The following is a 22,561-nucleotide window of genomic DNA, read 5'->3' as shown; positions in this document are numbered from 1 at the left end:
TAAATGGTAATGATGGGATCACAGTCCGATCTCCTCGCCCGTTAGTGCACTTAAGAGACAAGAAGAAAGCGAGAGCAGTTCCTGACAGGTGAGGCACAAAAATGCACACTGGCTAATGGACCTGGCAAGTGCACAGAGCCCTGTGGTCACTCGGTCCCAAGCCTGGCTTCCCAGTGCCCCATCCACCTTAAGCCTGTAAATTACACAGCAAATATAAGTGTTCTTGTGTGGACCACTAATGCAGAGTCCTGAACAAAGTTCTGACGGTCTCTTCAGCCTCCCAGGCTAATGCGGTATAGCTACACAATGGACTTTTACTCAGACATAAAGAAGAATGACATTATGGCATTTGCAAGAAAGTGGGTGGAACCAGAGATCATCATGTTAAGGGAAAGAAGCCAAACATCACACATCATGTATTTTTCCCAAACAGAATATAAAATAAAAGGGAAACTACATGGGGGGGCAGAGAGTTGTCGAAAGGGAGGAAGGCGGGGGAGAGACTATAACAAGAGAGAAAAAAACCACAAATACTACATTTTCTCTCATCTGTAAATCTAGATCTATCTATTTATGTATCTATCCATCATCTATCATCTGTCTGCCTGCCTATCCACACGCTAAGAAAGCAGGAGTATGACTTGGCAGAATGAAGGGACCCGTGAAAGGTGTATAGGAAGGACAAGGAGAATAACATGAGAAGGTCCATATGAGGAAAGCACAATGTATGTACATATGAAAAAGTCATGATAAAATTCATTATTTTATATGCTAACAAAAAATTTTATCTGGAGAAGAAAACAAACACGCAGCTAAGAAATTTCTAAACCTCAGTCCTTCCCAATCTCTTAAAGCTTTTTCAGCTGCCTACGAAGCCCAACACAAGAACAGGCCAGAGCCCACTCCTCCTCCAGGCTCAAGAGCTCAAGGTAAACAGTCTCCATGACAGCTCTCACCCCACAGGACGGACAGACAGGTGCTGTGAACGCCCCATGTCTCTCTAACCGGTGCATGTGTGAGCTCAGGCACAGAATGATGGCCCCTCAGATATCCTAACACACCTAACACATCCACGTGGTGAGGGGACCACTGAGGACACCCAGGCTTTTTTCTATTTAGGGAAGTTCGCGTTAATGCACACTTGTGCAGGTGTTTCATGGAGCTTGACTGCTGACTTCTTATTTTTAGCTCCCTAACCTACCTTTGCATCTCTATTTCCTTCCTATAGACAGAGACCAGTGGGATGGGGGTGGGGGTGGGGCTGGGGGAACAGTTATGTAAAAAGAAAAATAAGCAAGCAGGGTTAAGTTCACAGGAACTCACAGAAAAGCTGAGAAAATCATTAAATAATGCTAAGAAAACATAGTATCCCAAGTTGCTGGTTCCTTCTAGATAGAAGTTTTCTTCTGAGCAATGAAGTCAGAACATATTTTCAGTATAGAAAAACATCCTAAACTGATGGGGAAACAGCACTCTCACAGAAGCAAGGCTGCAACATGGAGATGTGCCCATCACTGTCATCACTGCTATGCTGGGCTGCAGCTCAGTGGTAGCACACTTGTCTAGCACATGTGAGGCCCTAGACTCAATCCCCAGCTCTGGGGAGAGAAAGACATGGACAGAAATAAGAAGAGAAGGAGGGAGGGAGGGAGGGAGGGAGGGAGGGAGGGAAAAAGAGAGTTCACCAAAGTAAAAGCGATACTGAGATTGACTTCCAACAACTCAGTCTTTGTCCAGCATCAAATTAGGGATCAAGGAGCACTGATGCTAACATCAGGGTGACTGCAACCCCCCAACATGAGCGGCTAGATCTATAGTGTGACTCTGTCACACTACATCAAGGTAAGCCTCCAGAAGCCTCCTCTAACTTACCATTTAGGTCAAGGAATATGACAGGAATGTGGTTCTCCATTCCAGGCACTGGGGTCCTAAAACAGGAAGGACAGATTATATACAGTATCTGAGACACAAAAGACTCATGTCATTCAGGTGACTTATCTCACTCTAAGTTGGCGTGACAAGGTTCATGATGGACTGCAGGAGCTGCCTCCCATGCTGGGCTGTGGAGCTCACTCTTATAGACCCACTCACTATTCACCATCAGCCTGTCTACAGCTTTCTTTCTTGCCAAACGACACACTTAAGGGCTCCTTGTGGCTTAACTTGCTATTTTTAATTTCTGTCAAGTGTCAGAGAACATTTGCTGACAGCATGGCTCAAGTACCAAAATCAAAATCTGGTTGAGATGCAATTTTCTTATGACCTAACATTCTTTTAAGGGAATGAATGATCCAAGTAATTAACATATTAACTATTTGTTAATGCTAAGTGCAGTGGTACTAAATATTGATTTAAGTTCTCAGAAATCCTAATTACCTTGGCCAATAACAATATTATTTATAAAACAGTTTCAGGCCATAGTCATATCCAACTCATGAAGATAATTTAACAAATAGCTACAAATAGCTCTGTTCTCACACACCAATGATGAACCATCCATTAAATGCAGCACTGCCAAAAAATAAATGGAGGGAGGGAGGGGAGGGGAGGGGAGGGGAGGGGAGGGGAAGGAAGGAAGGAAGGAAGGACGGACGGAAGGAAGGAAGGAAGGAGGTACCTGGTCACCCCAGGGGACCTTACCATTCTGCTGGTGCCCCTGGAATGCCACTGCCAGCAGAGGGCACCATCACTGCATTTCTCTCCTCTGTGAGCGTCAGCCGCATCTCCAGGAGCTGTGCCTCCCTCTCAGCATCATCCTCGGTTTTGTCTGGAAGAAAGGAATCAGGGTTGGAGCCAGCAATCCTGCTTACTGTTCCCACATATTCTGTAGATTGATTGATTTTGTGTGTGTGTGTGTGTGTGTGTGTGTGTGTGTGTGTGTGTGTAAAAAGGAGGATTCCCCAGAGGCCAAAAGAGGGTGTCATATCCCCTGGAACATGAATTACAAACAGTTGTGAGCTGCCATCATGTGAAAACTGAGACTGAACCCAGGTCCTCTGCAAGTGTTCTTAACCACTAAGCCATTTCTCCAGGGTGTTTCCATACTGTCTTTGAGTAAACATGATTTCCCAATATCAACGGGAACTTGCAGAGGCTTCTTACAGCTCACAGATCTCTGGTGCAGGTCTGACAGGTTGGTTCAGCTTCCAAGCTGCCAGTACCTCCAACAAGAAACATCAGCACCTTTCACCCAGTTACTTTCTAAGGGGTATGGATGTTTTGCTACATGTATGTCTGGGCCCCATCCCCAAAAGGAATTACAAGAAGACATCATTACAACCAAATAAATGTTCTTCTGAAAGGCTATACCCCAAGTCAAGGGCAAGCATCCACCCTCACCACCACACTGGGCCCTCAGCGGGTTACAAGAGGGCTATGGATGAGATGCCTTGGCTGCACTGCCACAGGGAGGGAAATGTCCAACTTGTTCTTCCTACCATGTTTACTGACGAGCTTCTGCAGTTGCTGATCCAAGTATTCTTGACGCTTGGTTAATGCATTCAGCCATTTTCTACGCAGCCTCTCTAGATCCCTATCCTGGAAGAAAACAGGGGAAGCCAATCTCAATGCACTATCCAGCCAGACATTCCCCTGACTAACTTCATTCTGTCAACTCCAAGATTCAAACAACATGCAACAATTGCCTTTTGTTCTTTTCTTCCTCTTCTTTTCTTTTTTAAAGACAAGGTCTAATGACCCCCAGACTGGCCTGGAACTCACTATGTGTAGCTGAAGATAAACTTGGACTTCACTCTGTTCCCACCTAAGAGCGCTGGAATCACAGGCCTCTGTCACCATACCCAGCCTAAGCACTCCATGTTTGCCAGGCAAGCACTCTACCACCTGCACTGTGTGCCAGCCCAACATGCAGCACAGAACTCAGATCAGAACTCCTGGAACAGAAAGCATTAGCACACTCTAGAGTAGGCAGACCCTGAAGAATTGGTTCTCTTTGTATTTGCTGAGAACGACATCTATGAGGCTGCCTCGCAGGACAAGATTCACAAACTGTAGCTAACAAGCTCCAAACTTCTACTCCTCGGGACAATCAGGAAGAATCCTTCAGGTCTCTATCCACTGCTCCCGTCAGGTCACACTAGACTCCTGAGGGCCATAGCACGTAAGTGCTTCTTCTCCTTGAGTTTGGTGGGCGAGTGGGCAGGAGTTGTTATTGACAGACAGAACTCCACCAGTCAACACCTGCCAGCATGCCAACCTGACCTCATTTCCTTTAGTAACATGGTTAGGGGGCTGGGTGGTTCAGAGGAATGCTGCAGATGTCGAGTGTCTGGGTTTCACCAGGGCACTTAACCAAATAGCTTATGACATTCCTGTGGACAAGACAGAGAAATGTGCTGTGCATCTACTCTAAGTGGCACCACACAGGACTCAAATGCCACATCCAGAGAGCAGTGATGAATGGGAGGATGTCCGTTAAAAGAAGACTCCGTGGTTGTACCATACTCTGAGTACAACCCCAGCTGAATGATGAGGTGTTTTTGTTTTCTTTTATCAGTGACTTATAGGAAGGCAGACATTTCTATCAAATTAGGATGATGCAAAGCCAGAAGAGTGACTACAGTGGATGACATAATCAGGCTCCGAAGAGCCCAGGCAGTCTTAAACGATGACTAACAAGATGCAACTTCACAGACACAAACAAAATCTGCCACATTAGGAAAAGAAAAGACAGAAGAAACACCCCCCCCCCAAAAAAAAACCCTAAGAGATAAGTCAAGGAAGTGAGCATTCAGGGTGACCTAGCTTCACACACATAAGACACAGAAATAGGCATACATCCCCGTACCCAACTGTGGGTGACTCAGCTCAAGGGGAGCCTGGCAAGGTATCTGGGAGGTGGTTGTGTAAAGAGCCCAATGCAGAGGGCCTGACTAGGAAAAGCTTCTCTCACAGCAGCTTCCTAGTCCTAGCTCGCCAACCCCCCTCCATGATACCCAGCATTCCATACTTTGTTTGACTTTTGGGAAAAAGCAGAATTGTCTAATTATCAAGTAGCAGTGCAGAGAGATCCTGGCCTGTGTAATTAAGCACTTGAATCAAGCTGATTTGATGAGGACAACAGGTGCTCAATTACCTGGTAGCTGTCCATGTCCTCCTCTTCCTCCTAAAAGAAAACAGCCTATTATGTAGAACTAAAACAATTATTTACCCACAAATCAGGCCTCCATACACAGCACAATCTTCTCCCACAGTTCCAGTCTTCTTGTTTAATTGACACACCAGCCTGTGGCCACCCATCCAGCCCCACTCCAGCCCTCCATTGTCAGGAAGCCAGTAAGACCTAACCTTCTGGGGAAGGTGAAGAGGCTCCCCTGACCTTTTCCAAGTCAGTACAATGCTCTCCCCGCTGGGCTTACAACCCCCAACACCAGAGGAAATCAAACACCTGCTGGCAAAGCATCTTTACCAGCCAGTGGGGGGTTCTATAGAGGGGTGGGCCACGGGAGGAAGTTAATCACTGTGAGGCTTGGTGGTTTGCCAGGCTGAAAGGTTTTAACTCTCAGCTCACTACACACCAGAACACATGGTCACAGCCTAGTGCAAGGGCCTCTTCCCAAAGCAGTATCTGAAGAGACACTAATGGCAGAAAAAGGGGCAGGGGTAGCAAGGTCTCAAAGACTCTGGTTGGCCGTTTGCCTTTCAAAGAGCACAGAGCAGGCACAGAAACTTACATGACTGGTCTCGTGGATCTTAGGGGACCTGAGTGGTCTAACTTTCACACACCCAATGCCAACTGACAATATGCACTCTTCCATCAGTGGTAAAGTCCCTGACTCCTGCACGGACTTCACTTCAACTTGAACTCGCCGAGACTGCCCCTGCAGCACAGAGAGATTTGATAACACAAGATCAGCTTCTTGATTTTCAAAGTCTGGTTTAGAGAGACCCCTACAGCCTGATGTAGAGAGATGCAGTTGGTTTTGGAGACATTCATCTATCTCATAACGGTTTCATCTGTCTCATAACTGTTAAATACTAAAGCACAAGTTCAAAAATAGTCAGGAAAATCTATTTTCCTTCAAGCAGCTAGAAGACAAAATGAACATACATTTTTATAATTCCTGAGTAATAAGAAACTAGAAGAAAACTTTTGTGTTTTGTTTAATGAAAGATAAGGGGCTTGTTATGTAGCTCTGGCCTAATCTTGAATTCAAGGCAATCCTCTTGGCTTACCTGCCAAGTGCTGGCAAGTGACAGAACACACAGGTAAATGAAAACTTACAAGCAAAAGAAATGGAAACAGTGTCTAATAAAAAAAAAAAAGTTCAACCAAGCCACTGTAACCTCAGCATTCAGGAGCCAGGCAAGGAGAGCTCTGTGAGTTCACGGCTAGTCTGAGCTACATAGAGTTCTAGGCTATCCAGGCCAGCACAGTCTAGACAGCATTCTGGGGCTCCATAGGGAGGCCATGACCTAAAAAGGAAAAGACAAATTTCCTGATAGGGTAACCTGCTAAGCTAGAAATGACTCCCAATAGAGACCAAGGTTTATGAAATAGGCAGTATCAGTCCTGTGGGATGGTCAAGCTTGTTCTAGGGCTAAGTGACTTCAAACCGTGAGCAAAGTTTGCTCTAGGAATTCAGCAGTCAAGCACATGGATAAGTATTCTGGAAGCACCATTAGGAATGAAGTAGTGGATCTCTATTAAAGTGTGAAGCCCCGCACAGTCACTAGGTGACTGTGCAGAGAAACACTTATGACCTAAGTTAAAGTGCAGGGTACCAGAGTCAGCATTCAGTCTGGTGTTAAAAATAAGAATTGCCAAGCCGGGTGGTGGTGGCACACACTTTTAATCCCAGCACTCGGAAGACAGAGGCAGGTGGATCTCTGTGAGTTCAATACCAGACTGGTCTACAGAGCTAGTTCCAGGACAGCCAAGGCTACAGAGAAACCCTGTCTCAAAAACTCTCACTCCCCACTCCAAAAGAAAAGAGTTGAGCTGTGTCTCTCCAGCACTGCGTCTCCACACAGCACAGTGCACACCGCTCTCTCCACAGCGTCATGTCTCTGCAAGGCACTGTGGCTGAAAAGCCTCTCCTTTGGCTCTAAGTCTCTCACTTATACATGAATGCATCTGAGAAGACTCATTTACTTCTACCTTTTGGAACTATCAGAAATTTAAATATTTAAGCAAACATTCTCCTTCCCTCAACCTTTTCTCGTGTTTTTCTTTGAATACTTTAACATTCATCTCTGTAGCAATTCTAATAATATGGGTTTTTAAAGATTTTTTTAAATTTATTTATATGTGTGTGTGTGTTTGTGAATATATGCCATGTGGCTGTTAAGGCCCTCAGCTCTCCTAGGGCCAGAGGTACAGGTGATTGTGAGCCATGCATCCTGGGTGCTGGGTTCCAAACTTTAATCCACTGGCAGAGATGCCGGGCGGTGGTGGCGCACGCCTTTAATCCCAGCACTCGGGAGGCAGAGGCAGGTGGATCTCTGAGTTTGAGACCAGCCTGGTCTACAGAGCTAGTTCCAGGACAGGCTCCAAAGCCACAGAGAAACCCTGTCTCCAAAAACCAAAAAAAAAAAAAAAAAAAAAGTATTCTTTTTTTTTTTTTGCAAGTACATGAAATTATACTCAACTTCAGCAATCAAAGAAACACATGAGATAGATTGGCACTTAAATTCAAAGGTCTACAGAAGCTGAAGCAGACTGAAGGGAATAAGGGGCCCTGGGGGAGGTGTACTGGTGTAGGAGGTCCTTCTGTTTATGTGTTGCTTTCACTGGATAATGAATAAAGAAACTGCCTTGGCCTAGTTGATAGGACAGAACTTAGGTAGGCAGAGTAGACAGAACTGAATACTGGGAAGAAGGACAGAGTGGCAGATGCCATGGATCTCCTGCCTGAGACAGACGCTGGTGAGAATCTTGCCGGTAAGCCACATCACGTGGCAATACACCGATTAATAGAAATAGGTTAAATTAAGATGTAAAAATTAGCCAATAAGAAGTTAGAGCTAATGGGCCAGGCAATGTTTAAATGAATACAGTTTCTGTGTGATTATTCTGAGTATAAGATAGCCAGGCTGCTGGGACAACAAGGAGCCCACTCCTCCTGTTATAGGGTATGAATAAGCACTAAATATGTGGGCATATTCAAGAAACTGTCATAATGAAGACTGTCACTTTTTGCTAACCAAATTATAAATGGAGACCCTCCCTGTCACTGTCAGTCAGCAGCACAGACTGACAGGCCACCACTCACCAGTAAGTGGTGTCTCTTCCACATCTCTCTCTGCTCATGGACTCAGCCACACACACTTAACACCCGCTACTTGTCAAGCAAGTGGCTCTATACAGCACTGTCCTAACTGTCCCCAAACCCACGTTCCAGGTGGAGGAGCTCACAAGTACACAGCTTGGACCTGGCAGGTCAGCCCCTGCACGTTCGGTTCCTTCCGCCACTTCGAACAGCTTTCCTTGTATTCATGAGTCTACAAACAATGCTTGGCATGTCTGCCTTATGCCCTACTCTTCAATTCTAAGTTTTCCTTAAAGTTTTTCTTCTCAGTCCAGCAAGAGGGCTCACCCAGTGAAGGTGCTTGCTTCAAGCCTGATGACCTAAGTTCAATTCCTAGGACACGAATAGTAGAGAAAACCCACTTCTGCAAATTGTCCTCTGACCTCCACTGTGTCCTGTGGCACACAATCACACACACACACACACACAGTAATAAAATGTTTTTTCAAAAAAGCTTATTTTTTAACCCTTTTAGAAACTATTTTTAAAATATCGTGGGCTGGAGAGATGGCTCAGAGGTTAAGAGCACTGGCTGCTCTTCCAGAGTTCCTGAGTTCAATTCCCAGCAACCACATGGTGGCTCACAACCATCTGTACTGAGATCTGGCGTCCTCCTCTGGCGTGCGGGCATACATCGAGGCAGAATGTTGTATACATAATGAAAAAATAAATAAATCTTTAAAAAAATATTGTAAGAAGCAATAAAAGAAATGTATGTAACATAAGAAACAATTTTAATATAAAAATGGGCTTGAAGGGCTGGAGAGATGGCTCAGAGGTTAAGAGCACTGGCTGTTCTTCCAGAGGTCCTGAGTTCAATTCCCAGCAACCACATGGTGGCTGACAACCATCTGTACTGAGATCTGGCGCCCTCCTCTGGCGTGTGGGCATACATCGAGGCAGAATGTTGTATACATAATAAATAAATAAATCTTTAAAAAAAATGGGCTTGAAGACAAAAAATTGAAACTAAAAAAGGGCCAGTGAGATGGTTAAGTAAGTAAGGAAATTCCTGCCATGTCTAACAACCTGAGTTCAAACCCCAGGACTATATGGAAAAAGAAGAAAACAATTATCTCAAAAGTCCTCTCACTTCCACATGCACAACTACCCACATTTGTTCACAATACATAAATGCCAATAAACTTAAATTTCTCAAAGAAATGGATTGACCATTGTATATTTAATCATCATCAAGAGTTCTGTTCAAAAGAATCCACTGTAAGTCTTCTGGTGTCAAGGAATTTATTATGACGTCACAGTCTTGGTACCTGTCGGAGTTGGAAGATCCCTCCTGTTGGGACATCTTTTGCAGCAATCACTTCCACGGGACAGTATTCACCATTCTCATTCTGTTCCAAGATCTGAACCCAGAATTCCAACTTCCTGGTGACTTCACTCCACCTAGGAAATACATGCAGTCCTTGGGAAATACACTTCTTTTGGAAGGGGCAGGGTTTCAAATATATAGATATATATTTGATAGATAGTCGAAGGTAACCTTTAACTTCCAATCTTCCTGCCTCCTTCTCCAGAGATTACAGACGTGTAACAACACAGGAATTTATGCAGTACTATGAATTCATCCATGCTGGGTAAGTAACCTACTGACTGAGCCACCTTTACAGTCCCCAAATCATGCCTCTCTACTTCAATGCAGAGAGCTGAAGATCTTACATTTTACTTAACAGTGAGAATGACCTTAAACAGAGGAGCCCAGGAAAATGATCTTCATGTCAGAAAGGCATGTACAGTACGTATGTAATGGCAAACGGCATGAACAGAAAGTCAAACTCACAGCATCAGATACAGGATGGCTCCTTGGTTTTCTGTTATGATTTTTGAGGACTGAATCCAGGTGGCCTTCATGTGCTAAGTACGTGCTCTACCACTGAGCTACCCCTTAATCACTGGCACTTTTATTTTTCAGAAATTACAATATGGGGTTAGAACAATGGCTCAGAGTTCAAACCCACATAGACAGTGGGTGCAGTGGCCCACCAGTAATCCCAGTGAACAGAAGGCACAAACATAGAGCTCTCCAGAGTAAGGTAGACAGCTAGACTAGCTGAACTGCTGAGCTCTGGGTTCAAGAGCGAGACCCTGCCTTGATATATAATGTGGAGAGCAACTGAGGAAGTCATGTAACATCAACCTCTGGCCTCTACATTCATGCATACATGTGAACATGAGTGCACGCATGTACATGCATACACACACACACACACACACACACACACACACACACACACACACAGAGCACAGGTTATCCAATGCCTGAAATACTATAGCCAGTATGCAGAAACCAAGCACAGGATGCTCTTCTCACAGGAAGGTGTCATCTGTGACTTGAGAAGGATGTACTCTCAGGTCAGTAAGAAAATGAAGAAGACAAATCTCACCTTCTAATTTAGGAGTTTCTCATCTATAATTAGATGGAAGTAAAAGCACCCCCTCTTTCAGTTCTTCCCTTTTAACTCTTGTATGTCATCAAATGAGCCTACCCTCCTCCCATCACTGATGCCACTCAAAACTGGAAAGGGCTGGGGGTGCAGAACTGTACAGTGCTTGCATAGCATGTGTGAGGCTCTGGGTTTGAACCCCAGCAGCACAAAATCAAACAAGCAACAAACACCTATGAGCTGAAGACAGGGTCAACACGACCCTATAGCAGACTGCATCCACCTCTCCATAGCTGGTTAATCAGACAAAACCCACTGTGCTAAGTGACCTTTCTCCTAAACTTCATTCCACTGTTGCTTCTTAAACACCCATGTGCTTTTCCCATCATCCTCTAAAGTGCGCTGCTTTAAGAACATTCTACTGGGAGGCTAAAGCCCTAGAGACAAACCTGGTGATGCGCAGTAAAGGGGACCATTAATTTATAAAACACCAGAATGGCTCAATAGTTCAAATGCCTGCTGCCCAAGCATGAGAACTCACTAGAGTCTAGGGCTCCAGAACACACATAAATGCTGGATGAACCAATGCCTGCCTATCCTATAACTCCAGCTCTAAACATAAAGACACACAGGATCCCTGAAGCAAGCTGATTAGCCAGCTTAGCCCTGCTGGTAAGCTCCAGGTTTGAATGAGGGGCCTCTGAATAAGGTGAAGAGTACTTGAGGAAAACTTCCTATGCCAATTTTGACTCCCCCTCACCACAGGGCACTAGCACACGCCCATGCCCCCACTCATGCAAATATGTCTACACACATGTATATACCACACATACACAAGGGAAAGAAAATGAATTTAAAAATAAATGATGGTCATCTCCAACAATTTTTTAAAACAAGAAATGGGAATCCAACAAACATCATCAAAACTCACCTGTCCCGAAGACTCCTTGTCTTTGCTTGGATGATTCCCAAATCCCACAGGGCTGGGTTCTTCCGAGGATCAGTCATTTTATGCCCATAGACTTCAATGGCCAGTGCCCCATCTGAGAGGTACTCAATGAAGTCTTCTGTGATGTTAACATTGAACTCCTGAAATACAACAGCTCATTGCAGAGCAGCACACGCTGGCTTGGTCTTTCGACCACGTAAGCCAGGCTTCACACCTTAAAGACGTCAGGGAGGAAAGACAGAGACAATGGCATACTTTCCTCATAGGACACAATGGTCATTTAACACCAACAGCGATGTGCACACAGACTAACACACTTGCTTTCAAATACAGAGTGGATCTGAGGGCAGCTGGAGAGATGGCTCCATGCTTAAGACTGAGTGAGTACTGCTCTTCCGGGGGCCACATCTGATGACTCAACTACCCAGATCCAGGGGATTGATGTGTCAGCCTCTATGGGTACCTGCGCTCATGTGTGCACAGCCACACACTGATTTAAAAAATTAATCTTTTAAAATTAAAAATATATAAATATAGCTATGACTTTAAAACTTTCATTTTGAAAAACTAATCTGTAAGCATAGCAAATTATTTTGTTAGCAAAAGGGAGCCTGTTTTCATTCTTGTTGGGAGTCAAATGTGGAGTAAATAGCAAAAGCTAGTCCAAACTCTGATGGTCACCAGCCAAAGGCAAAGTGACAGTCACTACTTTGAGTTTATTCTGCCCACAAAAATATCGTCATTAATAATAACTGGTTGGAAAGAGCAAGCAATCAACATGGCAGAACATCGGGCTAGTCTCTAATCTTGTTAAGCCAATCATCCAAAGATGTAGTATCACTCATTAGCTGTGTTTACACAAATAACTTGGGCACTGTGGTAAACTGGAAAGGAACTCACACTGCAATGATCGAACACAACCATACACTGTGGCTCCTTGCTGGTGGGAGACGAAGAGGTATCCACTTCGGGGGCAACAGTCACTGGCTCCTGCTGATCCCAGAAGTCGTATTTGCAGAACACAAAGTGGCACAGATGTTGCGGCAATCCTGTGGCTTGTAGTATTTTAACCTGAAGGGAAAGAAGACTCCACTGTCTCGACCAGCAAGCTCCCAGGAGTACTTAATTAGGAGATTGGGGTGGGGTGGGGTCGTGGTCCTGCTCTGGCTCTGTCACCAAACATGCTCCTACTTTGGGCCTATGTCCTTCAGGTTGGACAGGGCAGCCTGACAAAGGGTGATGACAACCAAATGCCAAGGTGGGTGCTGGGCAGCACTTAGAAACGGACAAGAGCATCTGAATCTTAGCTTGTCAGGATGTAGGATACCATCATCGTCATTCCCAGAGGCCCAGTATTTTATAAGGAAAGCACAAAGGCATTGAGCACAAGGAACAAAGCACAAAACTGTGTCTGGTTCAGTGAGCAGCCAATCTTCAGGGCAGGGAACGGAGTCACTCAATTATCTCAAGTATAAGGAGGAACTGAGCTCTGGAATAGCATGCTACATGCTAAAATAATATTACTTAATTTTTATTTTATTCCTAGTAATGAACTGCCTTGAGTGTTGCACTTGACCGTCTGTCTGGAGCGGAGAATGAAGGAGGTAAAGATCGTAGAGTTGCTGCTTTCTGCACGGACAGTTTTTTGCCCCAATACCTTCCCCAGAGAGTAACAGCAAACACTCAAATGAATCTCTGGATGAGGACCCTGGAATCCATGATTACAAAGGATGGCCAGAGACATGGGCCCAATAGGATCAACGCCCCAGAGAAAATTCCTGCATCTGAGTCTTAAAACAAAAAAAAAAAGTTACTTTTAGTAATTTTTTAACTATACGGATGTGTGTGTTACATGTGGGTATGTGCCTGTGAATGCAGGTTCTTGTGGAGCTCAAAGGAGGGTGTCTGATCCCCTTCTGGAGTTACAGAAGACATAAGCTGCCTGACATGGGTGCGAAGAACTTTCCTTCAGTCCTTTACAAGAGAAGCAAGTACTCTTAGCCATGAGCCATCTCCCAGCCCCATTTATCTATATATATTCATATACACATCTGTGTGTCTGTATGTGTGAACATACATGTGTGAACATGATGTATATGCAGGTGCCCTCAGAGAGGCCATCAGACCTTTTGGAGCTGGAGTTACAAGCAGCTGTGAGCTGCTTCAAGTGGATGGTGGAAACAGAACTCAGGCTCTGGAAGAGCAGCACACACCCTTAGCCACTGAGCCATCCCTCCAGCTGCTCACTCAGATCTTAAAGAAGCCAAACATTTTTCATACTTTTTGCAACAACATCTAGATTTAAATTTGGAGTTTCTGTAGTAGCTTGTGATGGTCTTAAAACCACACAATTATGAAGTAAATTATAGAATTATTAATTATACTGCATGGTATATGTGATGGTTATGGCTGGTTGTCAACTTGACTGCATCTGGAATTAACTAAAGCCCAAATGGCTGAGCATGCCTGTGAGGGACTCTTTCTTTCTTTCTTAATTTATTTTTGTTTTATGTGTATTGGTGTTTTTCCTCCATCTATATCTGCCAGATCCCCTGGAACTGGAGTTATAGACAGTTGTGAGTTGCCTTCGGGATACTTGGAATTGAACCAGGATTCTCTGGATTTCCAGCCCTGGGATTTTTTTTTTCTTAATTAAATCACTCGAAATGGAAAGATCACTTCTGATCTGGATCTTTGAGGTAGGAAGACACACCTTTAATCCAGATCTTTTTAGGTGAAAAGATCCACCTTTAATTCTGCTGGCAGCCTTTAGAAAGGATGTGGAAGGAAGTTTGTCCTCTTTGCTGGCTTGCTCCCACTCTCCCTACCAAGTCCACTCCCTCGCTGACATTACAGCCTACTTCTTTGGAATTCTGCTGTATACTGAAGACCACCTAAGACATCCAGTCTCATGGACTCAACAACTGGATTCTTGGACCTCCCATTCATCAGCAGTCATTGTTGGAATAGCTGAAACACAACCTGCAGGCCATTCTAATAAATCCCCTTTAGATGACAGACAGACAGATTCATCCTATAAGTTCTGTTCCTCTGGAGAACACTATGAACAGGAGGATTTTCACACAATGGAGTTCATCACCAATTACACTGTCCAGCCACTTTCTTTCCCTAAGTTGTCTGATTCACTCCAGATCTAGTATATAAATTTAATGAGAATAAACTGTACTGCGTGGTGTAAGTTCTCGTGGCTCAGCAACCTCAACTATAGCCATGGCATTCAGGGACTCTGAGGACGCAAAGCAGATTTCCTGTGTAACGAAAAAAACAGGTCAGCCAAAAGACAGAGACTTTATTTTATGCAATTCTTCCTGAGATGTCAACGAGCTTGTACTACCCAGGCAGCAAGTCTCTGACAGGCTCTGAAAGGCTAATGTGTTTTCTCTCTTCACATTGAACTGACCATCAGTATTCTAGAATACATTTTACAGGAAAATTTTCAAAGTTCTATTCTCCACATGTTAAAAATGTTTATTACATACCTCAAATGAGGCAATGTGCTGTGGGGCATAATAACAAGGTCTTGGTATTACACAGATCTAAAAGAATCCTTGCCACTTGCTAGCCTGTGTGCTGGTGTAAACTCTTAAGCCTAGCTTTCTCCCGGCAGAGAGGGAAGGATTTATGTCTAACCTGACACAGGTGAGGCCAGCCACACCAATGAAAACAAAGAGATGAGTGACAGCAAGGACAGGCACTGCTGAGCATGCCCCGTACACACAGAGTTCCATCTGAAAGCCATTGCATTCCTTCAGAAGTGAATCGCAATCTAAGGCTGAAATAAACAAGAAACAAGATCGGATGTGCTAACCTGCCCTCTACAGGAACTTCTGAGAATTAAGACTGCCAGGAATGAAGAGCAACAAGAACGAGGAATAAACGCATGTTCTTCGAAACATTCGCTGTTTAGAGTTTTTTATTGTCCTTTTTTTTTTTTTTTTAGTTAGCTTCAAAAATTGAAATCACCACAAGGTGTCAGGATAGCACTCAACTTTCAGCTTAGCATGAAAGAGCCAAAAAGTATTGTCAGGAATCAACGTTATTTGGGGCTTTTAATTTACTGTTTTTGAAAACAGGAATATGGACATACTTTCATTATGGAAAAAAGGAATGCAGATGTCTTGAATGGCCATGGTTTTCCTCGCTCATGGCACTGAAACCACCCCCAGGTTTGACTTTCCACAGGAACTTCGCTCACTGTGGCGTCTCGCCTTTTACGCAACAGGCTCTCACGGCAAGGCATGGCCTCTAAGAAGCATGTCCCCTTTAAATGAACACAGCTTCTTAAGAAGAGGTGGATTCTGAGTTCGGAAAAAGAAGTGTGTATAGGAGGAGATAAAATGTCCGCCATTCCCAAAAGCTAAAGCTTTTGTCAATGACAGTCAGGCTCCTATCTGCAGGACTCAAGAGCAAAGTGAAGGGGCTGCCACTACTCAACTCTGGGAACACTGGAGATTTGTTACAAGTAATGAATACCCATTAAAAGACACATATGTTAAGTCTAAGAGTTCATTATGACGTGAAGACAATTTTAAAAATCCGTAACTTTAACAGAAAACACACCACTCCCTATAATATATACTTGCTTTCCTATTATGTGGCACATACTGTTTTGCTGCTGCCCTATATCTAATGCCTCTGAGTATGCTATGTATGACCATCAACACACAACAAGGCAACATACAGGTTTTACAACAAACAAATTTCAAGGTGAGAAAGAGCGCAGAATCTAGAGATTAGAGAAAGCTGGGTGACACTAACAAAGACGTTTAAGAAGGCTGGCTATATAGTTTATGATCTTAAGGAATTAACTATTTTGATTCTTTTTTTAAGTACCTACTATTTTGGAGACACATACTACTTCCAACTGAACTAAGATGATTTGGGTGTCTGTCCTAAAGCTACTCCTAATGGGAGTGGCAGCATGAAGTGCATGATGAGCCATGCTGGGCTGTCTGGGCACTGTGGAGCAGGGAGAGTGGGACTGACCATACCTTCCTTACTACTTTCATGCTCGGTATCTTCCATTAAATCTTAACATATTTTGTCATTTTTTAAAACGCCATGTTATCTCAGATACGTGTCTCCCTTTTTAATGACAAATTTTCATTCTCTCTCTTTTTTTTTTTTTGGTTTTAGTTTTGGTTTTTTGAGACAGAGTTTTTTCTCCATAGCCCTGGCTGTCCTGGAACGTACTTTGTAGACCAGGCTGGCCTTGAACTCACAGAGATTCACCTGCCCCTGCCTCCTGAGTGCTAGGATTAAAGCCACCACCACCTGGCATCATTCTCATTATTTTACACTATGAAAGCTGACCTCCCAGAGATGCAGTCACCGTCTGTTATCTCAGAAATGGGCCACGTGGAGTCAGAGCCTACATACCTGTGGTAACCAGGCACGTGACCTCCAGGAAGAGGTTCTGCAATCAAGTACAAATTAGCAAGAGTGGGGCCATTAGTGAGTTAGGAACTGCCCCCTCCCACTGAAGCAACTCATGTCTCAGACCACTGCAGGCCACATCATGTGAACGGCTGCAGAAAGCAGCCCTGCTCACAGCAACACTCGCTCCCACCCACGGCTGTGTGCAACTTACTCCTTCAACAACTTCATTTCTAGAAGTATTTACTGAGGAAGAATGCTGACCTAGGATGAGTTAGGAACAAGAGCCTGACTTACACTTCTTTGCAGATCTTTAATCATCTCTTTTAAACACTACAGGTTCTTACTGGTCTTTTGTCATCAAAATCCTGCCAGGATTCCGAGCACTAGCAGCACTGGTCCACTAGGGGGCACTGGAGATTCAGGCAAGGACTGTACTATAAAGGGACTAGGTCACAGGCAGTACTATTCACCCGCAAAAACACCCCAACACCTGTAGATCTGGTTTTAGCTAACATCTCTCCTGCAGTCTCATTCTCCCAGGATCTCCCTCAGTCTCCCTCAGAACCTACCTTGTGAATTCACAGCTTTCCTGGGTGTCCAGACAGCTGATGCCAGCTCTATCACAGCAATGGATCATACACTAGAGGCCTCTGCTCATACCCGCAGATTCCTACCACTGGCCAGTGGGAACCTGGCATTTTCATCTTTACCCTGGTGCCTGACATAGGTCTTCAAGGAAACATTCAGAGTGTGCCATGAACAGCACACACAGGAGATCAGACAGAAAGGGCCAGGAACTGTGGGGCTGGAACGGCACACACAAAGGCACTGGGTAACCAGGGAGAAGCTGGGAAAAGTGGAACTGGCAGCAGCTGAGGGACAGGCCACAGAGAGGCAAACATCCACTTCATCAGAACTCGAAAGCTCCACTAATAGAAACTCCTATGGGAATTCTGGGCTGCTTCCACAGAGCAGGACACACAAGCAGGCTCAGTCACCCTGACTGCTGAGAGAAAGGCCACAGGGAGAAAGTGCTGAAAGTGCTGAGTGCGTCTTCCAGAAGTATGACAAACAACCCCTAAGTTACTGAACGCTAAAAGATTTCTTTGAAGACAGGCATTTACAAGTTATTGGAAGTGAGTTTCTTATGCAAATACCTACAATCTCATAGGTGGTCCCACCTTCTAGACTGGGTCTAGAGCTTACCATGCAAACCAGCCTGTTCTCCTGGGCGTCCTTGTCAGAGCTGACCTCTGCAGCATCCTCTCCTCCTACGATCCTCTCCCCAATAGCCCCGCTGAGTCGCATCACCTCCACATGCAGCCGGCCTGCAACCTGAAGGAAGGAGGCAAAGCAAGCACTGGTTTCTGGGCCGAGTTTTCTCTGTGGGACCTGTCTCCCTTGATAAAGCCAGAGGGTAACAATGTGTGAAAACCTAACAGGTGATTTTCTAATAGCTGCTGCGCTGCTAGAAATCTAAACAAGATAGGAAGTCAACTTACAGCCCTATGGAAACACAAGGTATCCACACACAACACTATCACTAGTCAGGACTGGCTAGAAAACAAAGGTATTAACGATAAGTGTCCTGTCACCACCCACTCCCTGTCCCCTGACTGCTCTGCAGAATGAGCCACAGTGAAAGCCCACCTCTCCCTTCTGGTTGATGATTGGCACAGCATACTGTAACTTCACGTCATAAAACAGGGTCTCCAGGAAGACATTGGCCACACCAATTAGGCTGTGATTCTCCTGCTCATCGTAGAATGGGTCAGCACGCTTGAAGTAGGACCGGGTGACCTGAAAGAGATTTCAAACATACAACCTCGAAAGAAAAAAAAACCCCACATAAAGTAAACTCATTTGACCAATAACTTTACCACCATATCTAGACTCCTCCTCCTCCTCTTCCTCCTCCTCCTCCTTCCTCTCTCTCTCTCTCTCTCTCTCTCTCACTCACTCACTCACTCTGTAGCCTTGGCTGGTCTATAACTCACATACAGACCAGGCTGACCTTGAATTAACAGAGATTCCCCTCCTCAGTCTCTGACAGCTTCTTTATGCAGAAGGGTTGACACAGAAATAGAGAAACAGACAGATGACTAAAAAGAAAAGGCTGAGAGCACTACCCCCTCATTGTTCTCTCAGGCCCAAAAATCCCTCTAAACTGTTAGACACACTGCTGCCATCAGCACAGCAGCGGGGGGAAGGGGGGGAGGCATCTTTCTATAGAACTATAGAAGAAAACTACAAATTTATGAAAAATATCATCTCTTAGTAAGATGACAATGTGAAAAAAACAAACATTAAAAAGAGCTAAGGAAGAAAGGCACTCCATGTGGAATTGTAAACACCGGTATAGGTAGCAGGGTGTGACGGTGCATGCCATAAACCCTCCCTCCACTCAGGAGGCTGAGGTAAGAAGAGCAAGCTGGGCTACAGGGAGTCCTGTCTTAAAAGAACAAATGTCTAGAAGAGACCAACAAAAAATAACACAGGGTGTATTTCTGTTTTAGGAATGTACAACATGGCTTACTTGAGCAAGAAAACCTGGCAATAGAGGAGCCAGAGCCAGAATAGATCTTGGGCACTTACTTTGGGATCAAAATGCCTTCACAAACCTTCCTAACAGAGAAAATACCAAGGTGCACTGATGACTGTGAAACCATGAATGGTGGGGTAGCTGTTTGCAGTGTGCTGAGATGGCCTGGTACCTGCCTCAGAGAGAACCCAGAATAACCTCAGACAGATGCACTCACCACCAAACGGAAAGGCAAATTTCTGCTAGAACCCCAAAAGAAAAGGAGATTAAAAAAAACATGCAAATGACCAATTATTAAAATTCTCACACAGCTTGACAACTTAAGGATTAAAATAAATTTTACTTTAAAAATTAGAGCAATGATTGTGGAAAAGCATTCAACATCCCCGAGCCGGCAAATTCGCTATAATGTGGTCCCTTCTCGACTCACCGGGCTGTCTTCTTCACACTCCTTCCACTCCTGGTAGAGGTCTCTCATATCCAAGAGCCTGTTTTCCAGCTTTTCCAAAGACCAAATCTGCTTTCCTTTTCCTTTTCTTCTCACCTGGATGGCAGGTTCACTGAGGAGAGAGCCTCGCTGCAGAGACGGGAGGTGGCAACAAGGCAAAGTCAGCTGAGACGGTTATGAAACTTTTTTACTCTTTGAGATGGGGTCTCATGTACCTTAGGCTGGACTCAAACTCCTGACCTTCCTGCTTCCACCTCCTAAAGCAGCAGTTCTCAACCTGTGAACTGTGACTGCTTTGGGGTCGAACAGGGGCCAACTAAGACCATCAAAAACACAAGATATTTACGATTCATAACAGTAGCAAAATTATAATTATGAAGTAGCAACGAAAATAATTTTATGGCTGGGGTTCCTCACCATGACATGAGGAACTGTATTAAAGGGCCACAGTATTAGGAAGGCTGAAAACCACTGTCCTAAAGGCTGGGATTACAGGAGTTTACCACTGCTGTAGCCTAACAAACATTTATTTTCAGAAGTGTGAGGGTTTTTTATATATATATATATTGTGTGTGTGTGCCATGGCACATGAGGAGGTCAGAGGTCACCTTGCAGGAGTTGGCAGTCTCCTTCCAACATGTGGGTCCTGGGGATCATCCTCAGATCATCAAGCTCAGTGGTAGGTGCCTTTACCCAGTGAGCCATCCTGTCAGCCCCCAAAACTGTGACTTTTCATTTGATTAAATCAATAGCATTTTATCTCTTTATAAAGTAGCCTTTTAAAAGAGTAGCCACATGGAATGCTGACAAGGGTATCTAGGGTACCCCAGTCATTCATTTGAGGGCAAAAAAATTCTCATCAGTTTCCTACTTACAACAACTAAAGGAGCAGAGCATGAGGCACAGCCAGCGGCCGCACAACACTGCACATGGGCTGAGTGCCACTGCAGCTCTTTCCAGAGCAGAGCTGTCTCCAGGGTGGGTGTGCACACATAATCCTACACTCAGGAGGCTGAGGCAAGAGGACAAAGTTTTCAAGGCCAGCCTAAACTATTATAAACCACAAGATATAATTAAAAAATCCAAGAAGCTCATACCCATACCTCAGAACTTGGGAGGCTGAGGCAGGAGAATTACCTTGAATTTGAGGCCTTGTCTCAAACAACAAAAAATGCAGGAATAAAGAAAGGAAGCTGAATGAGAAGAAATGATAGGACCAGGAGTGCATGCTTAGTGGCGAACAGAGTCACACAAGCAAGCACACACTCAGATAATTAGAAGGAAATAACTTCCCACTAATCCAACCACTGGGTGGAGCCCAGTGCAGCCTCAGCTATGGCGTTTCTGCTTTCCTCACCTTCCTGTTGGCATCCAGGCTGGAGGCGGGAATCTGGAGGGTAACTTTGTACTCAGTTCTTTTATCCAGCTCCTCTGCGATGTAACTAGCTTCTCGCACCAGTAGGTTGGCCTTTACAATCTGTTCCCTTAGCCTCATCAAGCTGTTATTCAATGTTGCTTCTCTTTAAGAGAAAATAAAAACAGGACTGGTGGGTGCAGGAAACAACACACAAAACAGCATATGGGAAACCATGGTCACACTCAACTCATTCACAACTCCACAACTCTCCTGTACTCAGGAACATGTATGAACACTGCCCCTTGCACACACTGGTCTCTGGACCATGTCATAGCACAGCACTCCTTGCATAGCAAGCTGGCCACAGGTAGGTGCAGGGCTCTACAAACTAAATGTGTATCAATCACCAGGCACCCTGATCAATTCAGATGCACTCAATACGACATGCTTCACTCTCCAGTCGACAGGGACGTTTGCAGGTATGCAGACCGGAGTAGCAGGGGTTAGTGCTGCACTCTGGAGCTGTGGGAGATGGCATTTAGTGCTATGCTAATTAGCTCATACAGAGATCAAGATGGTGCTCTGCATCTTATTAGCATCGTGCTTTACCTACCTGACCTCATTAGTCCAGACTATCAACTTTCTTTTCCCCTTTCTTAAAAAGGGCATCTACCAACCTTCATAATCTAAAGCATGGTACAATGGTAAAGTACACTTCTCTGTTCAAAGCCAAAGGCCACACAGACTGAAAATGAGAAGAATCTAACATGGCATTTTGTTGTTGGTGGTGGTGGATTTCTTGAGACAGGTTCTCTCTGTGTAGCCCTGGCTGACCGGGAACTTGCCCTGAGACCAGACTAGTCTTAAAAAGACCAGAGATCTGCCTTTCTCTGCCTCCTGAGTGCTGGCTGGGATTAGAGCCGTGTGTCACCCATCCAACTAGCATGGGCTGCTTTAAAGAAAGCTGAAAGTACCGGCAATTCCCATCTTTCCAAAAATGAAAAGTAAGAGCTGGAAAGCAGCTTGGTGGTAGAGTGCCTGCCTAGCATCCACTAGGCCACGAGTTCAATCCTCGGTGCTGTGAAAGGAAAACGAGCAAAGACGAATCTAGGCAGCACATGAGCACAGACCTGCAATCCCAGTGTACAGGGTGCTGAGGCAGGAGGATTCTAAGTTCCAAGCCAGCATACACT

The 22,561-nt window shown here is 44.7% G+C and overlaps 1 protein-coding gene across 2 annotated transcripts in view; it reads right to left on the bottom strand.

Annotated features, from left to right (window-relative positions):
* Positions 1–22,561, bottom strand: part of Kif13b (kinesin family member 13B) — a 147,439-nt gene that overhangs the window by 35,836 nt on the left and 89,042 nt on the right. For both annotated transcript variants that reach the window (XM_041664373.1, XM_041664382.1), the window contains exons 18-29: positions 21,369–21,531; positions 19,994–20,140; positions 18,672–18,821; positions 18,228–18,356; positions 12,522–12,692; positions 11,604–11,761; positions 9,542–9,674; positions 5,694–5,840; positions 5,096–5,125; positions 3,438–3,537; positions 2,641–2,767; positions 1,873–1,928 (exon numbers count right to left, since the gene is read on the bottom strand). In XM_041664373.1, the coding sequence (XP_041520307.1) occupies positions 1,873–1,928; positions 2,641–2,767; positions 3,438–3,537; positions 5,096–5,125; positions 5,694–5,840; positions 9,542–9,674; positions 11,604–11,761; positions 12,522–12,692; positions 18,228–18,356; positions 18,672–18,821; positions 19,994–20,140; positions 21,369–21,531 (1,511 nt within the window). The remainder of the gene's footprint in view (positions 1–1,872; positions 1,929–2,640; positions 2,768–3,437; positions 3,538–5,095; positions 5,126–5,693; positions 5,841–9,541; positions 9,675–11,603; positions 11,762–12,521; positions 12,693–18,227; positions 18,357–18,671; positions 18,822–19,993; positions 20,141–21,368; positions 21,532–22,561) is intronic.

Source organism: Microtus oregoni, unplaced genomic scaffold (genome assembly GCF_018167655.1).
Source record: "Microtus oregoni isolate MIOR12 unplaced genomic scaffold, Mior012 000001F_ref0000356, whole genome shotgun sequence".
In the NCBI taxonomy this organism is placed as follows: Eukaryota; Metazoa; Chordata; class Mammalia; order Rodentia; family Cricetidae; genus Microtus; species Microtus oregoni.
Note: the sequence above shows the minus strand (reverse complement) of the source record. Positions and strands in the feature narration are given on the sequence as shown.